We start from the raw sequence: 24,521 nt of genomic DNA, 5'->3' as shown, positions 1-24,521 counted from the left end.
GATCCAGCAGACTGCTCTTATGTTCCTACCCACAACCCCCCAATCTCTGCAAATCTTCAACAACATCAATGTGGAGGCACAATTATGACTTCAGCTGTGACACTGAGATTGGGGATCTGCAAAATGGCTTGCGGGATAAGCCCTGAGATTCTCCATCAAGGCCAGACATAAATATGGAATTTTCATCTGCTGAGCACACACATTATCAGCAGTGACCATGAGCGCTCTTTTTCTGCATGAAGAACATTTCATAACAAAGCCATTGATTGGATACCAGGAATTCCGTACAGAGAACCTTCTGCAAACGAATCATCTACAATTATGCATGTTGCCATCTTAGTTAAATTATATATTGAGGAAAGAGACTGGAAAGCACAAACAAAGGTCAAGTCAAGGAGGGTGAATGCAATGATCCACGCACACTTCTGCATATGCAGTCATTTCCATAGTTACTGTATCTGTTTGTTCAAGCAAACTGGAGGCCAGTATTAGCACCATAAAGAGACTGCAAAGGGAGTCGGTTTTTATGATATGGACAGAAGCTGTTTAGTGAACACCATAAAATTCTCTGTGAAAACCCACACAGATAGCAAGTCTCAGACCAGCGGGTGCCATTTTAAACAGCACAAAAAGGTTAATTCAACTTAATTTTGAAGCTTCAAAGGCTTTCTGGAACTCCTTTTTTAAACTGTGTCATGTACATCCCTCCAGAATACTTTACCCAGAGTTTTCTGTATTTACACGGCAACAGTACCTGCAAGAGGAACACAACATCCAACCTAAAAGTGGCTGCCAAGACAAGGATGTCTCTTTACAAAAAGAGAGTCACGTGGTCCAACGACTGGGTCATCATATCTTCTGAGCTTTGAAGGTAGAGCAGCAATGAAACTTCAGACAGAGGGCATTAGTATGCCCTACCATTTTCCATTATGATAAAAACCATTCTGTTTTGGTCACAGAAGCTAGCCCATATGAAAGGCTTGTAGGAAATATAAGGGCAGTTTTGAAGCTCAGCAGCTGTTTCTAGGATACCTTCTCCTTGAGCACTTGGAAAAGAAACTGAGCATCATGCCTGGAACCCACAAGCAGTATCAAAATACACATAATAAAACAATGAAGACTGGAGGGGATGGGGGATGGACGAAAGCTACATTTGGACTTACCGTTTGGTTATCTTCATACAGCTTCAAGTCATATCCACTCAGCTCCACACAGAAAATTATTGCTGTAACCCCCTCAAAACAGTGGATCCATTTTTTGCGCTCAGACCTCTGCCCGCCAACGTCCACCATTTTAAAAGTCAGCTCTTTGAAAGTAAACTTGTTTTCCACAATTCCTGTGGTCATGTCCCGAGAGCGCAGAATGTCTTCAACCGTCGGGATGTAATCTAATGCAGCAATCCTTTCTAGGTCATTCAAGTAGTAGGCAGCATTATCCTCTAGATGGTACTCGTTGGAGCGACAGAAACACTCCTGTACCCCGGGGTCAGCCCAGAGCCTCTTCATCACCCCGAGCAGCTCAGGCGTGATCTCCCCTTTGCTTTCCGCGGGGCCCGTCAGAGCAAAAAGCTGCACCGCATCGTAGGCGCGATCGGGATTGTGGAACTCGATTTTCAGAGTGGCCAGGGCGCGGATGATGCGAGTGAGGGAGTCGATGGCGTTATAGATAATCAAAGGCTTGTACTCCTTGCAAGCCTCCAAGTTGAAGCCGCCGCTGTGGATGATTTTCATCTGCTTGACAATGGTGCTTTTGCCAGAGTTGCTGGTGCCAAGGAGTAGGAGCTTGATCTCGCGCCGCTGCCGCTGACTCTCAGAGCGCAGGTGGCGGTCAATTCTCCGGGACCGCCGCGCTGCCTCTTTCTCCTCAGAGCTTTGCCTACATCCCATGGTACAGCAGAGACTAGCAGAAGGGGATAGCTGTAGACACACACTCTCTCTCTCTGCTTCCCAGAAATAACTGCAGCGATTCTTTTTATCTGGTGTATCTTCTAGGAGCAGGGTGAGAGTACTGTCCAATTTGTGATGCCCTCCAATAGACCAGGACCAAGTACTTCAGTCCCAGGAAGGTTGCAAAGTCATAACAGACAACGACAAACAAACAGTAGCTTCAGCAGAGCTCATTAGCACTCCCATTTTCTGCGGAAGCATTTGCACGTTCCTCTTATGGAAGGGAAACTTTCCTTGCCCACAGAGTGGTCAAAATCTGCCCAGTGTCCCCTTTTGCTCTCCTGCATAGCTCTCCTGCACAAGGCAAGGAGGAGGTGCCCTGGCTCCTGCCGCACTTCTAAGTTTCACTCGTAGTTTCCAGTTGCTGTAGCAATGCCATCAGGTGCAGTGAAAACTCCTGTCCAGTCTTGTCCTGCATTTATCCGGCTTCCCTTTCAGACGTGATTCTTTATGCTGGTCAAGTTTGGGTACGTGAAGCCACAGTCTCCCCCTGTTAAGGCAGTGGGACAGAGGGGGAAACGTTAAATGAACTTCTTTAACTGGGGAACTTGAACATCTTATCCTCCCCCAAGCAAGCAACCCAAATAGAAAGCAGGAAATCTTGGAATGGAGCAAAAACACGGCTAGCTGAAGGCTGAGGAGCCCTGGAGATTGTGTGCTTGGCACAAAAGCAAACCTAATCCCTTTGTCATTCCAGCCTGATGTTTTTATTACCCAAACCCACATGAGCTGTTTACAAGCTCTTCTCGTGAAGAAGACAACCCTCCTCTTCCTGCACAGCCCTGTCCTGACTGGTTTTTCCCAAAATGAAGGAAAGAAGAGGGAAAGGGAGACAGATCCACCATTTCCTTCCCTGTTGCCTCAGAGTCCAACACCCATTGAATGCACATGTGCAGGTACACACACACACACACACACACACACACACACACCATTGCTTTCCTTTCTCTCTTTTTGGCATTGAACTTTTTCTTCTGCAATTCATGAAGTGAATTTTTAAATCAAGATCTTAAAGCAAAGCTTTTCAAATGGGCTCTCCTTCAGTGGAAATTTTTAAACAGTGTTTGAATGGCCATCTGCCAGGGATTCTTTAACTGTGATTCCTGTATTGCAGGGGGTTGGAACAGATGAACCTTGGGGTGCCTTCTAACTCTACAATTCTATGAGTGCAGAAACTCTGTTGCCTTTAGAGCAGCCTTCCCAAACCTCATGCCCTACAGATGTTGTGGACTACAACTCACATCAGCCCAGGAGGGAGGGAGGCTGTTTTAGAGGGTCTTTGTGGGCTCATCAAATACCCAAATAGATCCTCACTCCTCAACTCAAACGAGAGGGAAGCCTTAGCATGGGATTTGCCCCTTGTTCTTCCTGCCTCACCCACCCTTGTTTCCCTTAAGCTTTCTTCCCCTACTCTGGATTAGGGACGAGAGAGAAATTTTATTCAGTCCACATTTAAAGGTAAACCCACTTAACTGGAACTTTCCAAAACAATATAAGGACTGCAACACAGGTAGCCTTCAAAATTCACACTTCTGCGAATTTTGTAGTGCAGTTCTCCAGCCAAGTAATGTTTGCACAAAAATGCCTCTGCTGGGTTAAAGTGTGCCCAAAAATGCAAATGTAAGTGAAAATAGCATACAGTAATGCATTATATTTGGGAAACTGCTTTGCAAACATGTGTCTATTGGGCAAAATGCCATACAAAAACGTGTCTCTTAAAAGAAGTCCACACTAAAATGCTGATAAATTTCAGTGAGAACCTTTGTAAAATGATGTGGAAGTGTAGAGAACTGAATTTAAAGTTGAGAAAAATGAGAAACTTAAATTGACAGATTTGCCCTTCAGCAATTCATAATCACCCACTCCAGTGATCTCATAATTAGCATGTGCATACCTGTTTTGTATCTGAAGTGCTCTGCTATTTCCTCATGTCTTCCCGTATATTATGACATTTCCTGCTGATTTCTCCCAACACACTTCAGCCTACAGTAAGTTAGGCTGTCCCTCCCTGTCAGAACCCCAGCAGGAACCAGTAGAACACATCCAGTCTGACTCAACTTTCTAAATTGAGCAAAAAAGCCAGGATTCCTTTATAGCCTTCTCTAACCTCATGTCCTCCACATATTTTGGACTGCAACTCCCAGAACAGGCATACTTTTATTGTATGGTGCTTAGAAACTTTGCTGATTAAATGGCATACATAAATAAAAATATATGATCTGATTTGAACATTTTAATCAATATCCTGGACGCCTTAGCCTTTACTACTTTGTTGCTTCTGTCATATTAAGACTTTTTGACATTATTATTTTCTGTTTTTATAAAGGGGAGGGTGGAATCCCCAGCCCATGGGTCAATCTTCATCTGCCAGTGGTTCAATTTGACCCGCGAGGCCATTTCCACTGTAACCACGGCCACCTGTCAGTCAACTGACATCACTGGGTGACATCAGCTGATGGGCAGGGTTCAATCCTGCTGGGTACCGCCTCACCAGCACATTCCCTGTAGGGAATGTTCTGGCAAATCAGACCCCTGTGGAGAGCAGGATTGAAGCCTTCACTTATCAGCTGGTAAGCGGAGAGTTCAATCCTGCTAGGTGCCAATTTGCCAGCACAATCCCAACACAGAACCTTCCCACCACACCACAGGTTAATTTTGACAGGAGTGCCCATTCATCCATCTCATGACATCAGGTGATTGGCAGCTGAACTGCCTGCGAAGTGGGGGGGGGAGACAATGTTCTGGTCCACCAGGTCAAAAAAGCTTAATTTTTTTTTATGTAGCCCAAGGCGGTTAACCATACAAGACTTTAAAATTAGCAATTTAAGAACCAAAAAGCAACTGTCAATGTCATTTTTGTTCTAAAACTTGCAGCAAGCAACTGCAAAAATAAATATTAAAAGCTTCAGAGGGGGGATAGGTTTTAGGTTCCTCGAATACTTAGCCCAGTTACAGTTAAAAATGAACTGAAGACTAGCTCTTCGGACAGTAAGACCAAAGGCTCATCCATTCCAGCATTTGTTCACCATACGCCCTCCAGCATCAGAAACAGGAAGCTGAACTGAGTTTTTTCCTTCCTCTAGCAGAAGGATTCTTCTTACATTCTTCCTGAACTCTAATTTGGTTAGGCGTCTGCAGGCATTATCCCTGGAGGAAGGCATGCTATGAAACAGAGTTGGCAGGCTCCAGGTGTGTCAGATTGACACGTGTGTGTGTTCGTTTTACTAAAACCCCAAGATCTACCAACCAGTGCCAGGTGCATGAGAGAGATATTTAAAATTAAAGAACAGGGGGCCTTCTGAGCACATTCTGAACCAGGGGTTTGTTTCCCGTAGCAGAGCTAGACTGAGCGCACACTGCTTTCACACAGAAGTCTACTCCTGGTCAGCCTTCTTCATTTCAGCAGCTTAATTCAGGTGGGGAAAGCAGCTGTGCTGTTGCTATCATTAAAGAGCCAGGCAGCCTATACAATTGACTGCCAATCGCACAGAGGTCTACTGGGAGAACCCAGCCCTCCTTATTCCCAACCCTTCTATAAGCCACAATGACTGTGCTCTGCCTCCACAGTCAGAGCCAGCAATGCTTCCGAATACGAGTTGCTGGAAACCACAGGAGGGGAGAGCGTACTTGTGCTCAAATCCTGCTTGCCGGTTTCCCACAGACAACTAGTTGGCTGCTGTGAGAACAGGATGCTGGACTGGATGGGCCACTGGCCTAAGCCAGCAGGCCCTTCTGATAACACAGGGATAACTACTGACAACCTCAACAACCTCAGATATGCAGATGACACAACCTTGACGGCAGAAAGTGAGGAGGAATTAAAGAACCTTTTATTGAGAGTGAAAGAGGAGAGCGCAAAATATGGTCTGAAGCTCAACATCAAAAAAACGAAGATCATGGCCACTGGTCCCACCACCTCCTGGCAAATAGAAGGGGAAGAAATGGAGGCAGTGAGAGATTTTACTTTCTTGGGCTCCGTGATCACTGCAGATGGTGACAGCAGCCATGAAATTAAAAGACGCCTGCTTCTTGGGAGAAAAGCAATGACAAACCTAGACAGCACCTTAAAAAGCAGAGACATCTCCTTGCCAACAAAGGTCCATATAGTAAAAGCTATGGTTTTCCCAGTAGTGATGTATGGAAGTGAGAGCTGGACCATAAAGAAGGCTGATTGCCGAAGAATTGATGCTTTTGAACTATGGTGCTGGAGGAGACTCTTGAGAGTCCCATGGACTGCAAGAAGATCAAATGTATCCATTCTGAAGGAAATCAGCCCTGAGTGCTCACTGGAAGGACAGATCCTGAAGATGAAGCTCCAATACTTTGGCCACCTCATGAGAAGAGAAGACTCCCTGGAAAAGACCCTGATGTTGGGAAAGATGGAGGGCACAAGGAGAAGGGGACGACAGAGGACGAGATGGTTGGATAGTGTTCTCAAAGCTACCAGCATGAGTTTGACCAAACTGTGGGAGGCAGTGGAAGACAGAAGTGCCTGGCGTTCTCTGGTCCATGGGGTCACAAAGAGTTGGACATGACTAAACGACTAAACAACAACAACAAATACTGACACCTCTATGGAGGTACTTGGAGCAGTCCCGTCCCCCCAACCAATCTCAATTACAAAATGATCTTCCAATTTACGTTGCACTTTCTGCATGGCCAACGGTTGCTGCCAGCTGATTAGCATATTGGTCCAAGTGCCATAGCCACCCTCCAGCATTTCCTTCCACAAACATGGTGCTTCCCTGTCTCTCCCCACAGACTCCTGCTCCTCCAGTCCTCGAGACACTCCTCCTCTTCCTCTTCTGCAGAGGAGGCAGTAAGGTCCAGGCAGCCACAGAGCCCAGATAACTGGATTAGATCAGAGCACTGCCTTTAATCTGTAGAAGCTGATCTGTCAACAGCACCAATTAGGAGCTTAATCCTTTCAATCCCATAGATAAATTGTGCAGAATCTGCTCTAGAGCTGTTATACGCACCGCAGACTGGTAGTAGTTCATTGGCATTGAGTGGGTTGGTATACATGACCCTTTTGAAGACATCCGTTCCTGCAGGCGGTTTAAAACTTGGCAGATTAATTTTATGTGCCATCTGTTTGACTCCTGCTTATTTTGTTGATGCCGTGCCCTTTGACCCTGTTTTGATATTGATACTGGTTTTTAATTTTTGTTCTGTTAGCTGCCTTGGACATCTTCTGATGGAAAGGTGGGGCATAAATTGACTACAACGAAGTGCCTTTTACTTAAGGAATTTATATCATATGTTCCACGTAAGTCCGAACATGGCTATAACAAATAGCTTGATGATAAAATATTAGCTACTTTATTTATTTGCATTAGCATGCCACACCATAACACAAAGTTAAAATAAATAAAATAAGACAGAAGTTAAATAAAGTTCTGTAGGAAACTTACATTAAATCAGTAAAATAATAAAATAAGCAAAATAATATATGGAAGCCATAAAATCAAAAGCAACATAGATACAGCTAAAGTTGGGCCGGGCGGGGCGTCACTATAGCCCGAAAGTCGAAACACAGATTTTAAAACTACATAAGTTATCAAAAAGGCCTGGGTGAAGAGAAAGGTCTTCAACTGGTGCCAGGTAAGCCTTTCTTGGAAGACTGTTTCCTAACCTAAACGGCCTTGACCCTGTATACCTGAAGGAGTGTCTCCATCCGCATTGTTCAGCCCAGACACTGAGGTCCAGCTCTGAGGGCCTTCTGGTGGTTCCCTCACTGCGAGAAGTGAAGCTACAGGCAACCAGGCAGAGGGCTTTCTCAGTAGTGGCGCCCGCCCTGTGGAACTCCCTCCCATCAGTTGTCAAGGAGATGAGTAATGATATAACCTTTAGAAGACATCTGAAGGCAGCCCTGTATAGAGAAGCCTTTTAATGTGTAATGTTTTATTATGTTTCTATATATGTAGGAATCTGCCAAAAGTGGCTGGGGCAACCCGGTCAGATAGGTGGGGTACAAATCATAAAATTTATTATTATTATTATTAATAATGCCCCTCCTGAAAAGGCCACCATCTCCCTGGTGGATGCAAGCAAGGACAGCAAAACATTTTAAGGCAGGCATGAGTTATGACTAGAAACCCACAGTGAAACTGAAGTTTTCAAGACCACAAATGAAAAGGGAGAAAGAGCAAAGAAACACAGCAAAACCAGCTCCCATTCACAGGCTTATTCATCCGTTCACTCCCTTCAGACTTTTCTCCCAGACTCTCAGAATGCCTTACGTGGGGTATGTTCTCTCTCTCTCTCTCTCTCTCTCTGGAAGTTCGGACAAGGCTCACAGCTGTCAGTCCACCTGTGGGGAGGGAACTGCATGAAGTGCCCTCAAGGCCACACATGGGAGCCAGGCTTGCATTGTAGAGCACAAACAATTCAAAATGGGACTCCTACGAAGGTGAAAAGGAACTTGAGGAAGCAAACAACTGTAAAGCATGTACCGCTTTAAAAATCTCCAAATATGGATTATAACTGGAATATAAATTATCTTCGCAAAGCAAATTGGCACCAGTGCACCACTTCACTTGGCACCTCAAATCTCAGCGGCACCCTGTGCAGTGCCAAAATTGGGTGCCCCCCTTCCATTGGGTGTCATAGTTGCACCACCCCAGAAACTCCCCACCCAGTGCGACTGCACCAGTCACACACTCCTAGGTCCTCCTTTGGTCATCATGACTAAACTCAAGGATAAGCACAGAAGAGTCTGCACAGAGATGAAACCCAAATTCTACATCAAGTGAATCCATTTGAGATTCTGTACTCAAAAGAAATTATGCAAATCAGGAGCAAAGTATGATGATACCTGCCACCCCCTGGAGCCTTTTGAAGACACTGCCTGCATGTTTTCAAATGCACCTATACAGCCATGAAGGACAGAAGCATCCTAAACGTTCCTCTCTTAAATAAACCTCTGCATGCTGCAGCTCTTTAACAAGAATATGGCACTCCAATTGCTCTTATTGGGATGGTTTTCAAGGAGTACAGAACATTGCTTTGCTGATAAAACTGATATTATTCACACATTATCTCAAAAGCCAGGCGCACTTCTAGAAAAATAGCTCTGCACGTTATGGCCAGAGCAAGGTTCAGTCTAATCAGGGAAGCCATTTTCAGAGGCATCCTCTGTGCTCCAGCCAAAAGCCTGCTCACTTTGCAGCCTATCTACTCTGCAAATGCATTAATTCTTGGTGCTTCTGTAGTACATTATTGTGAATTTCCTGGGCAGCAAGTAATGTGATAACTAGAAATGCAGCCAAAAATAGGAGAAAAAGTGGGTTCCATTCTGCTCTTGAATAACAAGTCCCGGGAGAATCTCCATACCCTCTTGAGCTGTCATTTATTTAAGATGTGGGCTTCAAAATTATATTCTCCAAAGAAGCTTCCTCACCATTTGGGTGGGAGAAATGGGAGTACACATGCTTTTTTTCCTTCCAGAGATGGGAAAGTGGTATAGGGGAAACAATAGGCAGCGGGGGGGGGGGACAACAGAGGGAGAAATCTTGCTACTCTTACTCATTTTTGTTTCGCTTGGTGTCCTAGTTCCTCTCTCAGCCTGAGTGATAGAACACCTGCAGTTGTGGGAGATGGGAGAAGGAAGTGCATCCAGGAAACTGGTAGATTAGATGGAAAGGGGTAGAAAAAGGCAGAATGGCTGGATGACAAATGGAGTTTTGGGAGTGGCGAACAGCCACCCCAGAGCAATGCTATGCCTGAGGTGACAGAAGCAGCCTCAACTTAATTGCATTTTATTGTTTTATGTAAGCTGCCTTGGAGATCGAAAGGAGGGGCAGAAGCTAAGTAAATAAGCAGTTAAGCAGTCAAGGCTAAGCATGGGCTTTGATTTGGCTACGCAGGTTCAGTGCATCTCTTTCTATATACAGTGGTACCTCAGGTTAAGTACTTAATTCGTTCCGGAGGTCCGATCTTAACCCGAAACTGTTCTTAACCTGAAGCACCACTTTAGCTAATGGGGCCTCCCACTGCCGCTGCACGATTTCTGTTCTCATCCTGAAGCAAAGTTCTTAACCCAAGGTAATATTTCTGGGTTAGCAGAGTCTGTAACCTGAAGCGTATGTAACCTGAAGCATATGTAACCCGAGGTACCACTGGATACACCTGCTTTTTCGAGATGTTCCATCTTACACACTGCAAAGACAGGATGGGGTATGTACAAGCCACACACTCACACGCCACTGGAAACCTTGTGGATAGGACTTTCATGGTACATCTGTTATTAGTCATCTGCCCACTCCTTATGATGTATTTGGAACTTCTAAACAACCTTGGAAGCTGGGTTAAAAACATTCTTCTATGGCATCTCAGGGTTCCCTAAATGCAGTTCCTGAACTATCTCGGATCGTTCTCGGATCACGGGACATATTCTATTCTGGCCCCATTCCTAGAAGGTATTTCTTGAAGCATGTCCACTGGATATTCTGAGCTCATTTGTATTTGACTCCCATTGTAAGTTGATCCCCAATGTGTACCTCTTGATGTGAATCGAGAGCACAAGAGGCAGCGTCCTTGCCACAAGCCTTCCAGGGGAAACATCCATACAACATTGTCTTCACAATTATCAGATTTTCTGCCTGGCTGCTGGCGCTCTCTCTTTCTCTCTCTGTTTTCACTCAATTCCTTGGCTGTCTCACCAGCCCACCACATGTTCTAGTTCCCCCACCTTTAAAGGTGCCAGATTGTTCTATTCGAAGCCTCTCAAATCCACCTCGCCCACTGCCATCCCTTGCTTTCCCAAATGGCACTTCCGTACACTAAAAACAGGAGTATGACTACAACAGACGGCCACTGTAAATAAGCCTGAGGGCCATATGAGATGGTTGAATGTATATGCTTCAGCAGAGGGTTCCCAGGCGACAACAGTGAATTAGTTACTTAAAGGTTTAGGGGCCAACCATGAATGGTGGTGAAATAAACTGGGGTTTTATTAATCATGCATTATTAAACATGGAGTGCAGGCTGATTAAGCATCCTGTACAGCAGTCTTCTTCATCAATCTGGTGCCTTCCACATATTTTGACTACAACTCCCATCAGCCCCAGCTGGTACATGCTGATGAGTATTTAGTCCGGAACATGGGGAACAGCAGCAGGTTGATGAAGGCTGCTATACATCATTGCCTCAGTAGAAGCACCAAGAAAGCAAGAGGTGCTTCCAACACTTTTGTAGATGGAGAGGCAAGGCCTAGCTGTCATCTGTGGTTATAAGGAACATCTGGAGTAGTGTAGCAAAGCAGCAAGCCCTGTGTCCCCACTGATTACCTGCAAATCTGATAGGCATCACCTCTACTCCCTCACCCAAGCCATTTATAAAAATGTTGCAGAGTACAGGGGCTAGAACAGAGCTCTGGGGCACTCCACTTGAGATCTCCCTTGCAGGTTGACGCTGAGCCATGAGCAAGCACATATTGTGTACTTGTTCAGGCAGCTGTGGTTCCACCCAATGGCAGTATCATCGTGCCCACATTTTACCATGTTGTTAATAAGGATATCACAGGAGGCTTCTGTCAACTGCTTAGCTGAAATCAAGGCATAATATGTCCATGGCATTTCCACAATCCATTTGGTTATCAAATAGTAGTTATATAAAAAAGGTGAGATTGGTTTGGTATGATTTATTCTTGATGACCCCTGCTGACTCCTAGTAATCATTGTACATGCTAATTTTAATAGTGTGTACTAGAATTTTGCCAGGCATCATTGTCAAACTGGCATGGTCTGTAGTTTTTGAGACCCGCTCTTTACTCCACCTTTTGAAGACAGGGACAACATTTGCCCATCTCCACTCTTCTGGCTCCTCATGTGTTCTCCATGGATTCTTATCTATTTAAAAGTTTCAAACTGTGATCAGCATCTCTGCTCCTTCAACCCCACAAGATGTAATTCATGGGTAGGCAAACTAAGGCCTGGGGGCCGGATCTGGCCCTATCGCCATCTAAATCCAGCCCATGGACAGTCCAGGAATCAGCATGTTTTTACATGAGTAGAATGTGTGCTTTTATTTAAAATGCATCTCTGGGTTATTTGTGGGGCATAGGAATTCGTTCTCCCCCCCTTTCCCCCAAAAAATATAGTCCAGCCCCCCACAAGGTCTGAGGGACAGTGGACTGGCCCCCTGCTGAAAAAGTTTACTGACCCCTGATTGTAATTCATAAGAGTCTCGAGAATTGAACTTGTTTGATAACATAAGGGCACGCTGGATCAGGCCAATGGGTCATCTAACCCAGCATCGTGTTCTCACTGTGGCCAACCAGATGAATGCCTGTGGGAAACCCGCAAACAGGATTTGAGCACAATCTAATTTAGTTAGGCGTTTTCTATCTCCCTACCTATTCTGGGCTGCAAGTCCTTAAGTTCTACTTCTCCTAGGTACTTAACAGTTCTGCCTTCTCTCTGCCTTTTGGTTTATAAATCTCCTGCAAGATGGTTTTCTCTGGATGCTCCTTTGCTCAGGTTTGTGTAGCCCTCTTTAGCTTTTCCACTTAACTGGGAACCAAGCCCCCTCACATTACCAGTTAGGGAGAACCATAGTTCAGTGTAAGACTTATTTTACAAAGAGGCATCTACCCACAGACAGACATGTAAATAGGACAGCGCATAAATGAGCTGGAAATCTAAACAACAAAGAACCAACCATTAAAAGAAACAGAACTGAGATGTCGGCCTGGTCAAACTCCCTTCCTTCCACTCTCTTTTAATGAAGAATCAGGGTAGACCCATTGCCATTTGACAGATTAAAGGGAGAGAGAAGGAAGCAGGGTTGTTTTCTTTCCCTCTCCTCTCCCAGCTTTTTTGTAACAGCAAACATTAGTGAATAAAGACCTCTGCAATGGATGAAATCCTTTAAGTGATCTAACTTGGGCTGTAGTGGTATGAAAAGATTCGCAGAACTAGACAATGCATCAAACAGGACATCCACTACCAAAGTATCCTGAGCATCCAGCGTCTCCTTAAAAATCTCCAACAATGGCGAGTCTACCACATTCTAAGGCTGCCTCTGCTCCACTGCTGACCAGCCCTGCCATTAGAAGTTCTTCACTCACTGGTGCTTTGGGTAGCCAGCTTGTGAATAATTCCCATCCCTTGCCTACCGTCTTACAAAGCAAGCGCCCTACATGGGATGATGGATAGCCGGCCTTGTTCTCATGCTTAAAAATAGCGTTAACACCCAGACTGTGATAAAATGCCACCTGCTTCTCAAAGTAGGACGAAGAGGTGGAGCAAACCATCGAGTCTGATAAACTTCTCCTTTGTAATGATAGCACGCAAGGTCGGATCTCCCTACTCCACTCATTCCCCAAATGCTATTCTCACCCAAGTGTTATGTTTTCCAGAACTCATTGTAGCCAGCACAGTACAAATGGAACCCATCACAAGACTGACTTAAAACGCAGCAAGGTCAGTTTTCTCCACTTCTGCTTCAAATCACATTTGCACATCGTTGCTCACATCCGGACAGCTAGACATATTTCCAAGTTGCCCACTATCTGTCCACTCCAGTGGGTGGAGAGGGGGCACTGGGTGTCTTCATATGGCTTAAGTTTTCAATTGCTGGTTTGGGAGGAAACACATCAAAACGCACTACAGTCATACCTTGGTTCTTGAACAGAATGCGTACCAGGAGTCCGTTCAACTCCCAGAACCATTCAAAAATCAAGGTGTGGCTTCCGATTGGCTGCAGGAGCGCTGGACACTCGGTTTCCGAAAATCGTTCGAAAACCAGAACACTCACTTCCGGGTTTCGATCGTTCAGGAGCCGATTTGTTCAGGAGTCAAGGTGTTTGAGACCCAAGGCACGGTTGTATTTCTCAAGAAACTCCAGGACAGATGTGGCTTGTGGCTAACATTGTTTTATTTTATGAAAAGATTTTCATGAATAACAAAGGTACATATAATGTTTCAACTCACAGAGTCCTTCCTATAAGTTACATTTGGTGTGAGACATTGTTGTCATAGACATTGTGAGGTTGTGGGGAGAGAGAAGGGGGGAGAATGATATTCTGTTCTTTTGCATGGCGTATGTGCAGAGTTTTTGTGTCAGCGCCATGTGGACAGATCATTTATTTATTCATTCATTGTTGCAAAGCGAGAGATTGGAGAGCCCAGAGCATGGTTGGCTGCATTCAGTTGCTTGCAGTGAGTTTTGTCTCTGTGTGTGATGAGGGGGTGTTATTGGGTCAAATTAGCCATATTGATTCATATGCTGTCAGGGGAGGGGTTAGGTCATATCTTGAGCTATATATGTAATAAAGGGAAGTTGTGACTAACATTATGTACAAACAGCATCAGATACCAGCAGTGTACATGCACTGGATGTAAAGTAAACTGGAGTGTGCTCCTTCGGGAGGAAGGGTGGGATATAAATTTAAGAAATAAATAAATACAGTCATACACTAGAGGCAGGAGCAGTGGTGACCTGGAGGGCTACTTTTGCCGAGTGAGGCTGCAGGCTTCTGCAAGACCTTGCATACTTTGACACAAGCCTAGTGAATTTGGAGAAGCTTGAAATGATGGATGCTGTAATTGCTATATCAAATCGCAAACTGGAGCCAAGCTTAAACTATCCCAAACTAGTTTTGTTTTTGTTTTGTGTTGAGCCAAATGATACCAAACAAATGAAGGTACTGTTCTGCTTCAGATTTGCTCAGCATTCTTCTACATGGCTCTGTGTCAACCACAATTCTTCCAGCCTGCTACATGATCCATGGAAGGGAGTAAGGATTGACAGGGTTGCCATGTTATTTGGAGCAATCCAATACGTGGGAAGGACATTTTTAAACCAAGGGCTCTGATGATCACCAGTTTTAAACTGCAATATCATTTCTCATTTCATTTCTAATTTTCACACTGCATCTGCCTTGCCTTGTCTGTTCATACATCTTTCCCCCTTGTTTTCATACAAGTGGGTGTGTTCTGCACCATTTCTCCCCATCTCTCAATTTATTCATCTGTAACAAGGTACATTTTATCCCGTTTGCTCTCTCTCAGAAGATTTGCTCTGGAGTGAATCATTTCCATACTGCATGGCCACACAGCACTCTGCAGAGATTTGGTCAACATGAACGAGACTCTGCAAGCAGCCATTCCTGCTGCTGTTTTCAACGGTCAGAGGTTCCTCTGGGTTCTCTACCTCTTACCATATTTTGTGTCCCAAATAACAGGAAGAAAAGTCTACCAGTACAACTGAACCACTGGAATACACCACCCCCTTTCTTCTCCCTCTCCCCCCAATTATTCCTACAAATATGGCCTGCAGGTATGAGCTGCCACCATTACAATGTGCTGGACCGCTTTGGTACCTCGTGTAACCCTGAGACGATGGGTCACCCAACAATTCTGCCTGATAACTGTGAATCCCCATCTGGACCATGCTCTCTTGGGTGCAGCTGCAAATGTTCAACGTGTTTCCTCCCCCACCTTCTTAAAGCTCTCCCTAGCAGCTTTCAGAATTCACGGCTTCTGCATAAGGTTGTGAGCTAGTTAATAAGTCTGTGAAAAGCAAATAGAGTCTCAAACTGAAACTAGGCAGGTCAGCTGCACGAGTCGATAACTGTAAGAAAACCCAGGCTGTGCTGAATGTCATACCTCCAGCAGCTCTGACACCATTTTGGGCCCTTCCTCCCATGGCATCACCAGCATGGGAGGCCAATGGAGGGCATTGCTTTCTGACACCTGCTAGAATGGTAATGAGAGGCACCTGCACCACCCTCCCAGAAACTGGGGGTGGGGGAGAGGGAAGGAAGTGTGAAAGGGTGGAACTGACCATGAACCCCCTCCCATGTGGCCCCCCAGGCTTGCAGCACAGTGTAGCATCTGCAGTGCTGAGAAGGGGCCTCAGCACCTCAGAAGAAGCTCATCTCGGTTTGCACTTTAATGAGAAACTACCAAATTCACACCTATCAAACCAATACGCGATCTGAAACAAATGAATTCTATTAGGGAAGCAGCTCACAGAAATGTGTGTATTAGCCAAAATTGCATACAAAATGTGTTTGCTTGGAGGGGGGGGGTTACACAAAATGCTGGACTTTCATGTGGATTTTTATTTAAATGCAAATTGCTGTAGAAATGTGGAGACCTGAGTTTAAGACTGGACTGGTGAAGTAAGAAAATTTAGAGCGCTGGAATTGACAAATCTTACAGCTGCACCCCAGTCCTATATTTCTGACAGCAGTACAACCTTAAGCTCATGGGCTTAAACATGGTTATGTTTTTGCAAGTGTCTTTTACTTGGTCTAAATTTGGGGGTGGGGGCAGGGAAAAGAGAAGATGGCCTAATTCTGTGGAGGGGGGGGGACCTACTGTAAAAGGGAGAGATTATCTTTGTGCCGCATGTTTGGAAGGTTTCATGTGACACCTGGAGTGATGCTAGTATCCCAGAGTGCATCTGCAATCCTGACCACACTCACTCAAGAGTACCGTATTTTTCGCCCTATAGGACGCACCGGCCCATAGGACGCACCTAGATTTTTTGGGGGGGGGAAATAAAGGGGAAAATCCCCCGACCCCAGAATGGGAGCCAGAGTGGCTCCCGGAGCTTGCGGGGCTGGGGGAAGCCCGAGCTTCCCCAACACCCAGCCCCCAGAAAGGGTCTGAGAGCGATGGCGAAGGTGAGTGCACCTTTGCCATTGCTCCCGGAGCTTGCAGGGGCTGGGGGTGGTGGGAGCCCGAACTTCCCCCGCCCCCAGAGCAGGTCGGAGGGCGCTGGCGAAGGTGAGCGTACCTTCGCCATCACTCCCAGAGCTTGCGGGGCTGGGGGTGGGGGAAGCCCGAACTTCCCCCGCCCCCAGCCCCCAGAGCAGGTCGGAGAGCGCTCACCTTCGCCCATCGCTCTGGGACCTTGCGCGGCTGGGGGCGGGGGAAGCCGGAGCTTCCCCAGCCCCCAGAACAGGTCGGAGAGCAATGGCGAAGGTGCGCACACCTTTGGCATCGCTCTGGGAGCTTGCGCGGCTGGGGCGATAGCTTCCTGAAGCCTGGAGAGCGAGAGGGGTCGGTGCGCACCGACCCCTCTCGCTCTCCAGGCTTCAGCGAAAGCCTGCATTCGCCCCATAGGACGCACACACATTTCCCCTTCATTTTTGGAGGGGGAAAAGTGTGTCCTATAGGGCGAAAAATACGGTAATTCCCACTGGATTTAGTGGGGCACCTCCAAGTAACTGCATGCAGGATTAGGCTAAAAGGCACCCGGAGGAGATGATCATTTTAAGAGAACCAACCTTTGCACATAGCTGTTGTGAGTTCCATAGTTCTTGGAATATGTCCAAGTGAGTACCTGGCTGGTTCCGCAGTGCTTTGAAAGAAAGAGGTGAGGTGAGGGCAGGCTCTGTTAATTAGTTACGTATACTGAGGCCTTGCCTCCATTTCTCCCTTCCCAGAAAGAAAGCCTGCTCTGATTTCAACTAACTTCCTTCTCAAGAAGTTGGAATAAAACCGAACCATCTCATTAGGATTAGATGTACCTCATGGGAAGGAAGAGCAGCAGACCAGGGGTACATGTTCACCACCCCTCTTATGCTCAGCTCAGCTATAAATGGTATCAGAGCAATGATTACTCTCTTTCGACTGGCTCAGATGGAGAGCGGCAGCCACCCGAAGTGGCAGATTTGGGCCACCCTTAAATTACCGGCTTTTTTAAAACAGAACTGTAAAGGAGGGCACCGTTTGGATTTTCCGCCTCAGTTGCCAAGATGTCACTGGCAGGCTTGCTCTTATTCCCCATATTAGGCTTTATGAATCAGGGTGAGGTAATCACTGCTGCATGCAATTCACATCAGCCAATTACTGCTTCTCCCGAAGCCTACAAATCTAATTTAGCTAGAATTATGTAAGAAAAACAAAACAAAACAAAAAGATGATGCTTAGGGCAGCTCCTAAAAAAGACAGCCCATCTTACACCCCATTCCCAAATATTCTTAGCAACTTATTTGCTGGCGTAGCATCACTGTAATGCCATCAGCAGCTTCATTTGCAAACTTGGACTTGCTCCCATGCCAGCAAGATTGCAAAGGCAGGCACCTCTTCAGGCTGCTGCTGAAGGCGAGGGGAACGCAACAGGCTCCTCCTCATGTGTGGCTTTCTATAGCTGTGTGAGGAACAATAAGTGGCCTGATCAAGTTAATCTCTGCTGGAAACATCAGTCACCCAGTTAAGCTGACCTGATGCCCCTCTGTGCCCTTCCATTCCACTGCAACAGACTTCAGCTGATACAAAAATCAGTTCAGTTATGCTTGGCCATATAACAGAGCACACTGGTACTTGGAAATTGAAGTGATGAGTAGGGAGGGGTGGATTAGTCAATTTTGCTTCCTCTCAGTTTCTCATTTTTTCAGATCTTAACTTCAGTTCTCCATTATTCCAAATCAGTTTGTGGGGGGAAATGGTTTCAATGAAAAATTACGAAAATTCACCTGTATTTTAATGTGAGTTTCTCCTGATACACATTTTTAATGCTATCTTGTTAATATAAACATTTTTACAAAGCAGTTTCCCCAATATAATACAGTTGTGTTATTTTCACCAGTACATTCATTTTTGCACACAGTTCGCTCCAGTGTATGCATTTTTGTTAACACGCTGTTTAGCTGGAGAACTGCATTGCAAAATTCGGTTCATGTGCGGTTTCAGAAAGTGCAAATTAGGTAGGTTCGCCTTGAAATTGAATTTCTCCCCCTATCACAAGGTGCCTTCTCTGGATCCTCTACAAGAATTGACCCCTTGCCAGATTACAGGTGGAAAGTCTTTGGGAAGAGGTTACAAGTGACTCAAAAGGTGTTTTTATTCCATTTAGTAGTGACATTTTTACCGGGCTAGTCTCAGGAGCAATGGCTAAAGTCCAAGAAGTTTATTTAGCATCCCTCCACCCGTACCCTGTGCATTAAGTAGCAGACCCCACCACCTCTTATATTGCTTTTGAAAATCTTCTCAGCTGAGTCTTTTCTACTGTATTTGGAAAAAAATTGAAGCTTTGACACAATCCTCTCCTACAACACCATGTTCAACTTTCTGCACACCACAGAACTAGTTGGGAGCTCCAAGATTCTAGAGACTCTTTTGCACTGCAGGGCAGAAGGAGATCCAGTTTGCAGAATAAAGTCTCTCTTCCCACCATCACCAGTGGCAGAATCACTGCCTTCTTGCCACCCCTCACTTGCTGTTTTATGGAACCAATGAGATAACCTCCAACTTCTGGAATGAACAACCATTTTGCTAGACTGACAGGTCAGGCCCAGAACAACTTGATCCACAAAGGCTTCACACAGGAGAAAGCTTATTCACAGGAGGACCAGAACACCGCTGGATGCCAGGCTGCACATAGAGAGCCTGGTGAAGTAGGGGCATCCAAACACATCCTTGTTCATACTAAGATGCATGTGTTGTGCTCACAAAACTCCACCTTCCTGAACTCCTTCACCATAAGGGATTTCTTCTCAGTGGTTCCTAAGCAATGCCATGTCAGCACAGGCCATCACAGGCTTTATCTGATCATAGCCTTTCAGAGTTGTACCTCGGCAAGGTCTTAGGCTATTTGACCTTCTAGTTACTATGGAGAAGTCCAGCCCAGCTGACTAAAACCCAAGTGAAGGTGCGAGAGATTAGCAAAACACAAGCTCCCTCATGGAAAGAAAGGTGGCTGAATCTTCAGCATGGTTCAAGTCAAGAATGGGTTGGTAACCTTTGGCCTGGAATAGTAAACAATACTTTGAATCCAACATGTTTGCTGTTATTCATTATGCCTCTACAATCAAAAGTGAATTGTTACTGGAAGAAAATGCCGGATCTTTGTATGCTGGAAAACATTCTAGGTCTGTTATCCACCCTGCAGAAAAGGATGATCATGTGCACACTAGCCTCTGTTAATACTATAAGGCAGCACAAATTCAGTGACTCTGGGTATGGATCCCTCAAGAGACATCAGGTGCATGCTTTGGGCTGGAAAATTAATCAATATGAATTCCTTTCGAGATTCTACAAGAGAGAAAGGTCACTTGGGCAGACGCAACTCATTCCACCTCAGCTTTTAAAACCGATTTTAGGGGATCAGGGGAGAAACAAGCTAAGACTGCAAACACTGCCACTGGCCATTGTCATGAGAGAGAATACATTTAATTAAGACCCTTTAGGGCATTTGATGACACATATTCGGTTATCTCTCACAAATAATTTAAGGAGGGGGGAGAGTTCAGGAAACTAGAGCAATTTCTCAATTATAAGGTAACTGCAATATGAAATTGAGAAAATTGTATGACTGATGGATCCAACACGTCAATCAAAAAGGACATCAGCAAAGAACCATGCATCAGGCAATTCCTGTTGTACGTTGCTTAACCACTATATATATATCCAGTGTACAAAACAGTAATCTTACTCCTATATTGCTCCTGAAAAGCTGAACAAAATCCTTTACTGAACTGTCACTTTTAGTTTCTGGAAATGACAAACCAACAGTGCAGATTTCTAACTTTCTTGTTGGACTTGCCCTTTTCTTCAAGTCTCTTCAACCCAAGTGGTGGGAATAATGGGGAAAGTGTTAACATTTGAAGTATCAAGTCATTTTGAACTCTCTTGATTTCAAGGGGCAACTAAATTGTTCATACAAAAGCTTTTGGTTGCTGTGAAAAGTGCATGAGCTCATCTTTGGAAAGCTGCATTCATGCCAATTAAAGATCTGGACATGTTGACTGATTACGGAAATGTTTCTGCGGAACTGGATGAAACCATTCCCCTTTTATTGAAATATTCATTGTAATATATGGTTGAAAAGTTATAGGGGAAGATTTAATCTGAGAAATTTAAAGCAAACTCACTGTGTGCAGGACTGAAGCCTCTTAGCCTGTTTCACCACCACTTTACAACCTTAAACCTTCCATTTTACCAGAATATAAAGGTTTAACCACTTAAAATCGAATGCTACAGTCTGAGCCAATGCGCTTTTAGTCAGAGTTAAATTCAACTGGGCCTACTCCCAGGCAAGTGTACATATGATTGCAGACTTAGGTTGCAGCCCTATGCCCGCTTACCTGTGAGTAAGCCCAATAGACCTCCATGGGGCTTACTTCTGAGTAGTTATGTATGGGCTTGTAATGTTTGCCTCTTTGCTCAACGAATCTGACAGCAGAAGAGTGCCAAGGACTTGAACGGAGGTTATTTTATTTAGCTTTATAGAAACTGACTTTCAACTACCTGGATCTCTCAATGATTACCTGAGGTATGGAATGTGAACTGCACATGCAGCAGGAGGAAATCAGCCCTTATTTTTCTGGAGTCCCTTGCCCTGTGGTGGATGGCAGAGGACACCCAGTTGCACTTGAAGCCGCATGATTTTGTGACTGCCGATACTGTGAAATGAGGCCACATATTCTACAAGAACGAAAATATTAAAGAAGTCTATGTTATGGCTTGGAAATCAGCACCAGTGATATCAGTGGATTTTGTCAGTGAGCCAGTGACGTCTCTAAAAGCCTCCTGTGAAGTTGTTCAGCACTGCCAGCCTGTCTATATCAAGATTGGTGACAAAAACCTTCCACTGCCTGGATCAAGCTTTGTTTCCTGGAAGACGCTAATTCTGCCTTCCCGGGAGCTCCTTAGAGCAAAGAAGCTTCTTCAATGTGGGAAAGCAAGCCAGTCAAAAACGGCTAATAAGATTATGGCAAAATGAGGAGACACTGCATTGTTGCCCTGCTGATTAACACACTTGAATGTGTAAGTGGTACATTATTAACCTCCCGATGCCAGCTCAGTCACTTTTTAAACCATGTATCTAACTGGTATATAAATGGACTGTGTCCACAGAAGAAGAAATTCCAACTGACACCAATATTTCCCACAACTGGTACACTTCCTGAAATGAGGAGGGCAAAGTCCCATCCTGTACTTGTGTCTAGAACTTTATTTATTTATTCTACCTGGCCAGCCAATCAAAGCTAACATAATGCATGCATAACTGAGGCACTGTTAGTAGGTGGTTCCCTAAACTAGATGGCTAGGAGGTTGCCTGCTCTTGGTGGGGTTACACTCCCTCTGCAGGAGCGGGTACGCAGCCTGGGGGTCGTTTCTGGTCCATTGCTGTCACTTGAGGCTCAGGTGGCCTCTGTGGCAAAGGCCTTCCATCAGCTTTGGCTGGTGGCCCAGCTGCATCCCTATCTGGACATGGATAGCCTAACTTCTGTTGTCTAGGCTCTGTTAACCTCTAAGTTAGATTACTGCAGTGTGTTACCCTTTTGGGAGGGGTATTGTTTTTGTTTGTCACTGTGCTATGTATTTTTGTGTTTTTACATTGTAAACCACTTTGTGATCCTTTGATGAAGGGCAATATTAGACATGTATTAAATAAATAAATAAATAAATAAATAAATAAATAAATGTAAACATAACAAAAAAAAGTGCCACCAGACCCAACTATTTCAGACCTGAAGCGCCTCTGGACCAATTATTTTTCGATTTTTGGAAGGGAGGGTACCATGGCTACATCAAAAGACATGCCCTACTCCTGGAAGGCCCAAAGACAGAGCAGTTTACTCCACCATTAGCGGGCAGCCTTAAATCGCTTGACTATGTCAACTGCCCGAAGATGAACATCACAGAACACAAAAACCAGGTTTTCTCTTGCAAAATTCTTCATGTCCTGTCCAATGATTTGCTTGTTTTTGGAGGGCTTCTCTCAAAAGATCTGATGTGCAAGCAGATAGACTTACTGAGGCAGTAAGTCAGGAGGAGAGGAGAATCCTACACTTGAGACCATCTTGCCAAGAAGGGCCCTCTCATCCTTTCCTGTCTACTCAGCCCAGGTGCTGGCCCTCCCCATGGGAGGGGGTCCCATGCCACCTCTCTGGGCCTCTGCTCTCAGAGTGTCCTCCATCCAAGGGCAGGGCTCCTTCCTTTTTCGGTGGACCATTTCCCAACCCAGTCAGGCGACAGCCATGCCAGTGGCATACAGTCTCCTGCCACAGTAAGTCTGAATCCCATCCAGCCGCAAGCACCAACTAGAGAGGGGATGGAGACAGACCCCAGCCCCAGCCAGCACACGTTAGGCGAGAAGAGAGAATCATGCATCCCTAAGCCCCGTTAAGCACCACCTGCCCAAAACGGCAAAAGGTGTGTCAGCTTCGGTGATGTGAAATCCACAACCCTCACGTCGCTGGGCCCCGCTAGCCTGATCTGCTTCCATGCTTTGCAGCAAAATCGATCCAGACAGTCCCCCGGAGGGTGTGGCGACCTGCCTCTGGTGCCCGGCCCAAGAGGAGGTTGCAGGCATGTCTCTCTGCCTGGCACCCAAGCAAACGATCCTCGTGGAGAGGGCGTGGGGGGGTGCTCAATGGCACAGCATGAAATCGGGAGGTCAAGCGCTGTCTGGCGCACGCAGGGCGGGAGGACGCGCGCAAACTGAGCAGCAGCAGCAGCAGCAGGGACCAGCCCGGTCGCCAGGGAGGCTTCCCCGCTCAGGTGCCACCGCAGGCGCCTTCCTCTCGCAAAAGGCCTCCCGCCCGCAAATCGCCTGCCCGAGAGGAGCTGTCCATCCCGCTTGCGCGAAGGCCGAGCCTGCCCGGGAAAGCGGGCAGCCGACGTCTTGCCTTCCTGCCCAAGGCGCCCCCTTCCCGGCCCTGCCGGGCTGCGGAGGCCGAGCCTCGCGGGAGGCGTTGGCGTCGCTTTGGCCACGCGGAAGCCAAGAGCCCGGCGGTAGCCTAGCCCACCCCCGCCCCGGCCCCGGCGCAAAGGGCATCTCTGGCGGGGATCCCCGTCCCAAGCAGCCCTCGCCGCGGCTTCGCCCTGACCTAGTTCCCCGGCGGGAGCGCGGCCAAGCAGCACCTACCTCTTCACAGGCGCCAGAGGCGGGGCAGGCAGCCGCCTCCTTCTCCGCGGCTGCTGCTGCTGCTGCTGCCGCCGCCGCCGGGCTTCGTCAGCGCCAGGGCTCCCATCCTCCCCGCGGGACGGGCACCGGCGCGGGATGCGTGCCTCGCCTTCGTCTGGCTGCTGCTGCTGCTGCTACCACCGGTGCCGCAGGAGGAGCTGGAGCAGGCGCGGGGCGGGGCGGGGCGGGGCGGGCGGCGGGCCGGGCGCTGGGGCTGCTCGGTGGCTCCCCGCAGCCGCGCGCCACAGCACACCACGCTCGGGAGCCTCGGGCGCAGGAGGGGCTGGCGCGCCGCAGAGGCTCCGCGCGCCCCGATTGGCCGGCCGACGCCCGGATTGGCGCGCGACCTCGCCAATGGCGGAGCGCGCCGGCGCCGTGCGCGCAGGAGACTCGCGCGCCCAGGCAGCGGGGCTGCCACGTGGGGGCCCGGCGAGGCTGGACGGGGCCGGCGCGCTCAAAGGCCCCCGAGCGCGGCACGCTTCTCCCAGCCGCCAAGCCCCCCCCCCTCTCCAGCGGCTCCACGGGCCTCCCCATTGGCTGGCAGCCAGGGGGCACCTCGCCCAGGTCATAGGCGCCAAGCGACCCCGCCGCAACGGGGTGCAAAGGCTCGGTTGGCCTCCCTGGCTTCCCTGGGGTGGGATCGGGGGTGCAGTTTCCTGGGAGCCTGGCATCCCTGGGGCAGCTGACCGCAGAGGCCCCATC

At 46.9% G+C, this 24,521-nt stretch overlaps 2 protein-coding genes across 5 annotated transcripts in view; one reads left to right on the top strand and one right to left on the bottom strand.

Annotated features, from left to right (window-relative positions):
• GNAZ (G protein subunit alpha z) overlaps positions 1 to 24,020 on the bottom strand; it is a 40,170-nt gene extending 16,150 nt beyond the window's left edge. Inside the window, exons 1-2 of the mRNA XM_082203384.1 lie at positions 23,781 to 24,020; positions 1,164 to 2,436 (exon numbers count right to left, since the gene is read on the bottom strand). Coding sequence (XP_082059510.1) covers positions 1,164 to 1,886 — 723 coding nt within the window. The 5' untranslated portion in view covers positions 1,887 to 2,436; positions 23,781 to 24,020. The remainder of the gene's footprint in view (positions 1 to 1,163; positions 2,437 to 23,780) is intronic.
• Positions 1 to 24,521, top strand: part of RSPH14 (radial spoke head 14 homolog) — a 61,330-nt gene that overhangs the window by 24,620 nt on the left and 12,189 nt on the right. The gene's annotated exons all lie outside the window — the stretch shown is intronic.

This window comes from Podarcis vaucheri (assembly GCF_965113315.1).
Source record: "Podarcis vaucheri genome assembly, chromosome: 16".
Classification (NCBI taxonomy): domain Eukaryota; kingdom Metazoa; phylum Chordata; class Lepidosauria; order Squamata; family Lacertidae; genus Podarcis; species Podarcis vaucheri.
The sequence above is the reverse complement of the archived record's forward strand: the minus strand, read 5'-3'. Positions and strand labels throughout refer to the sequence as shown.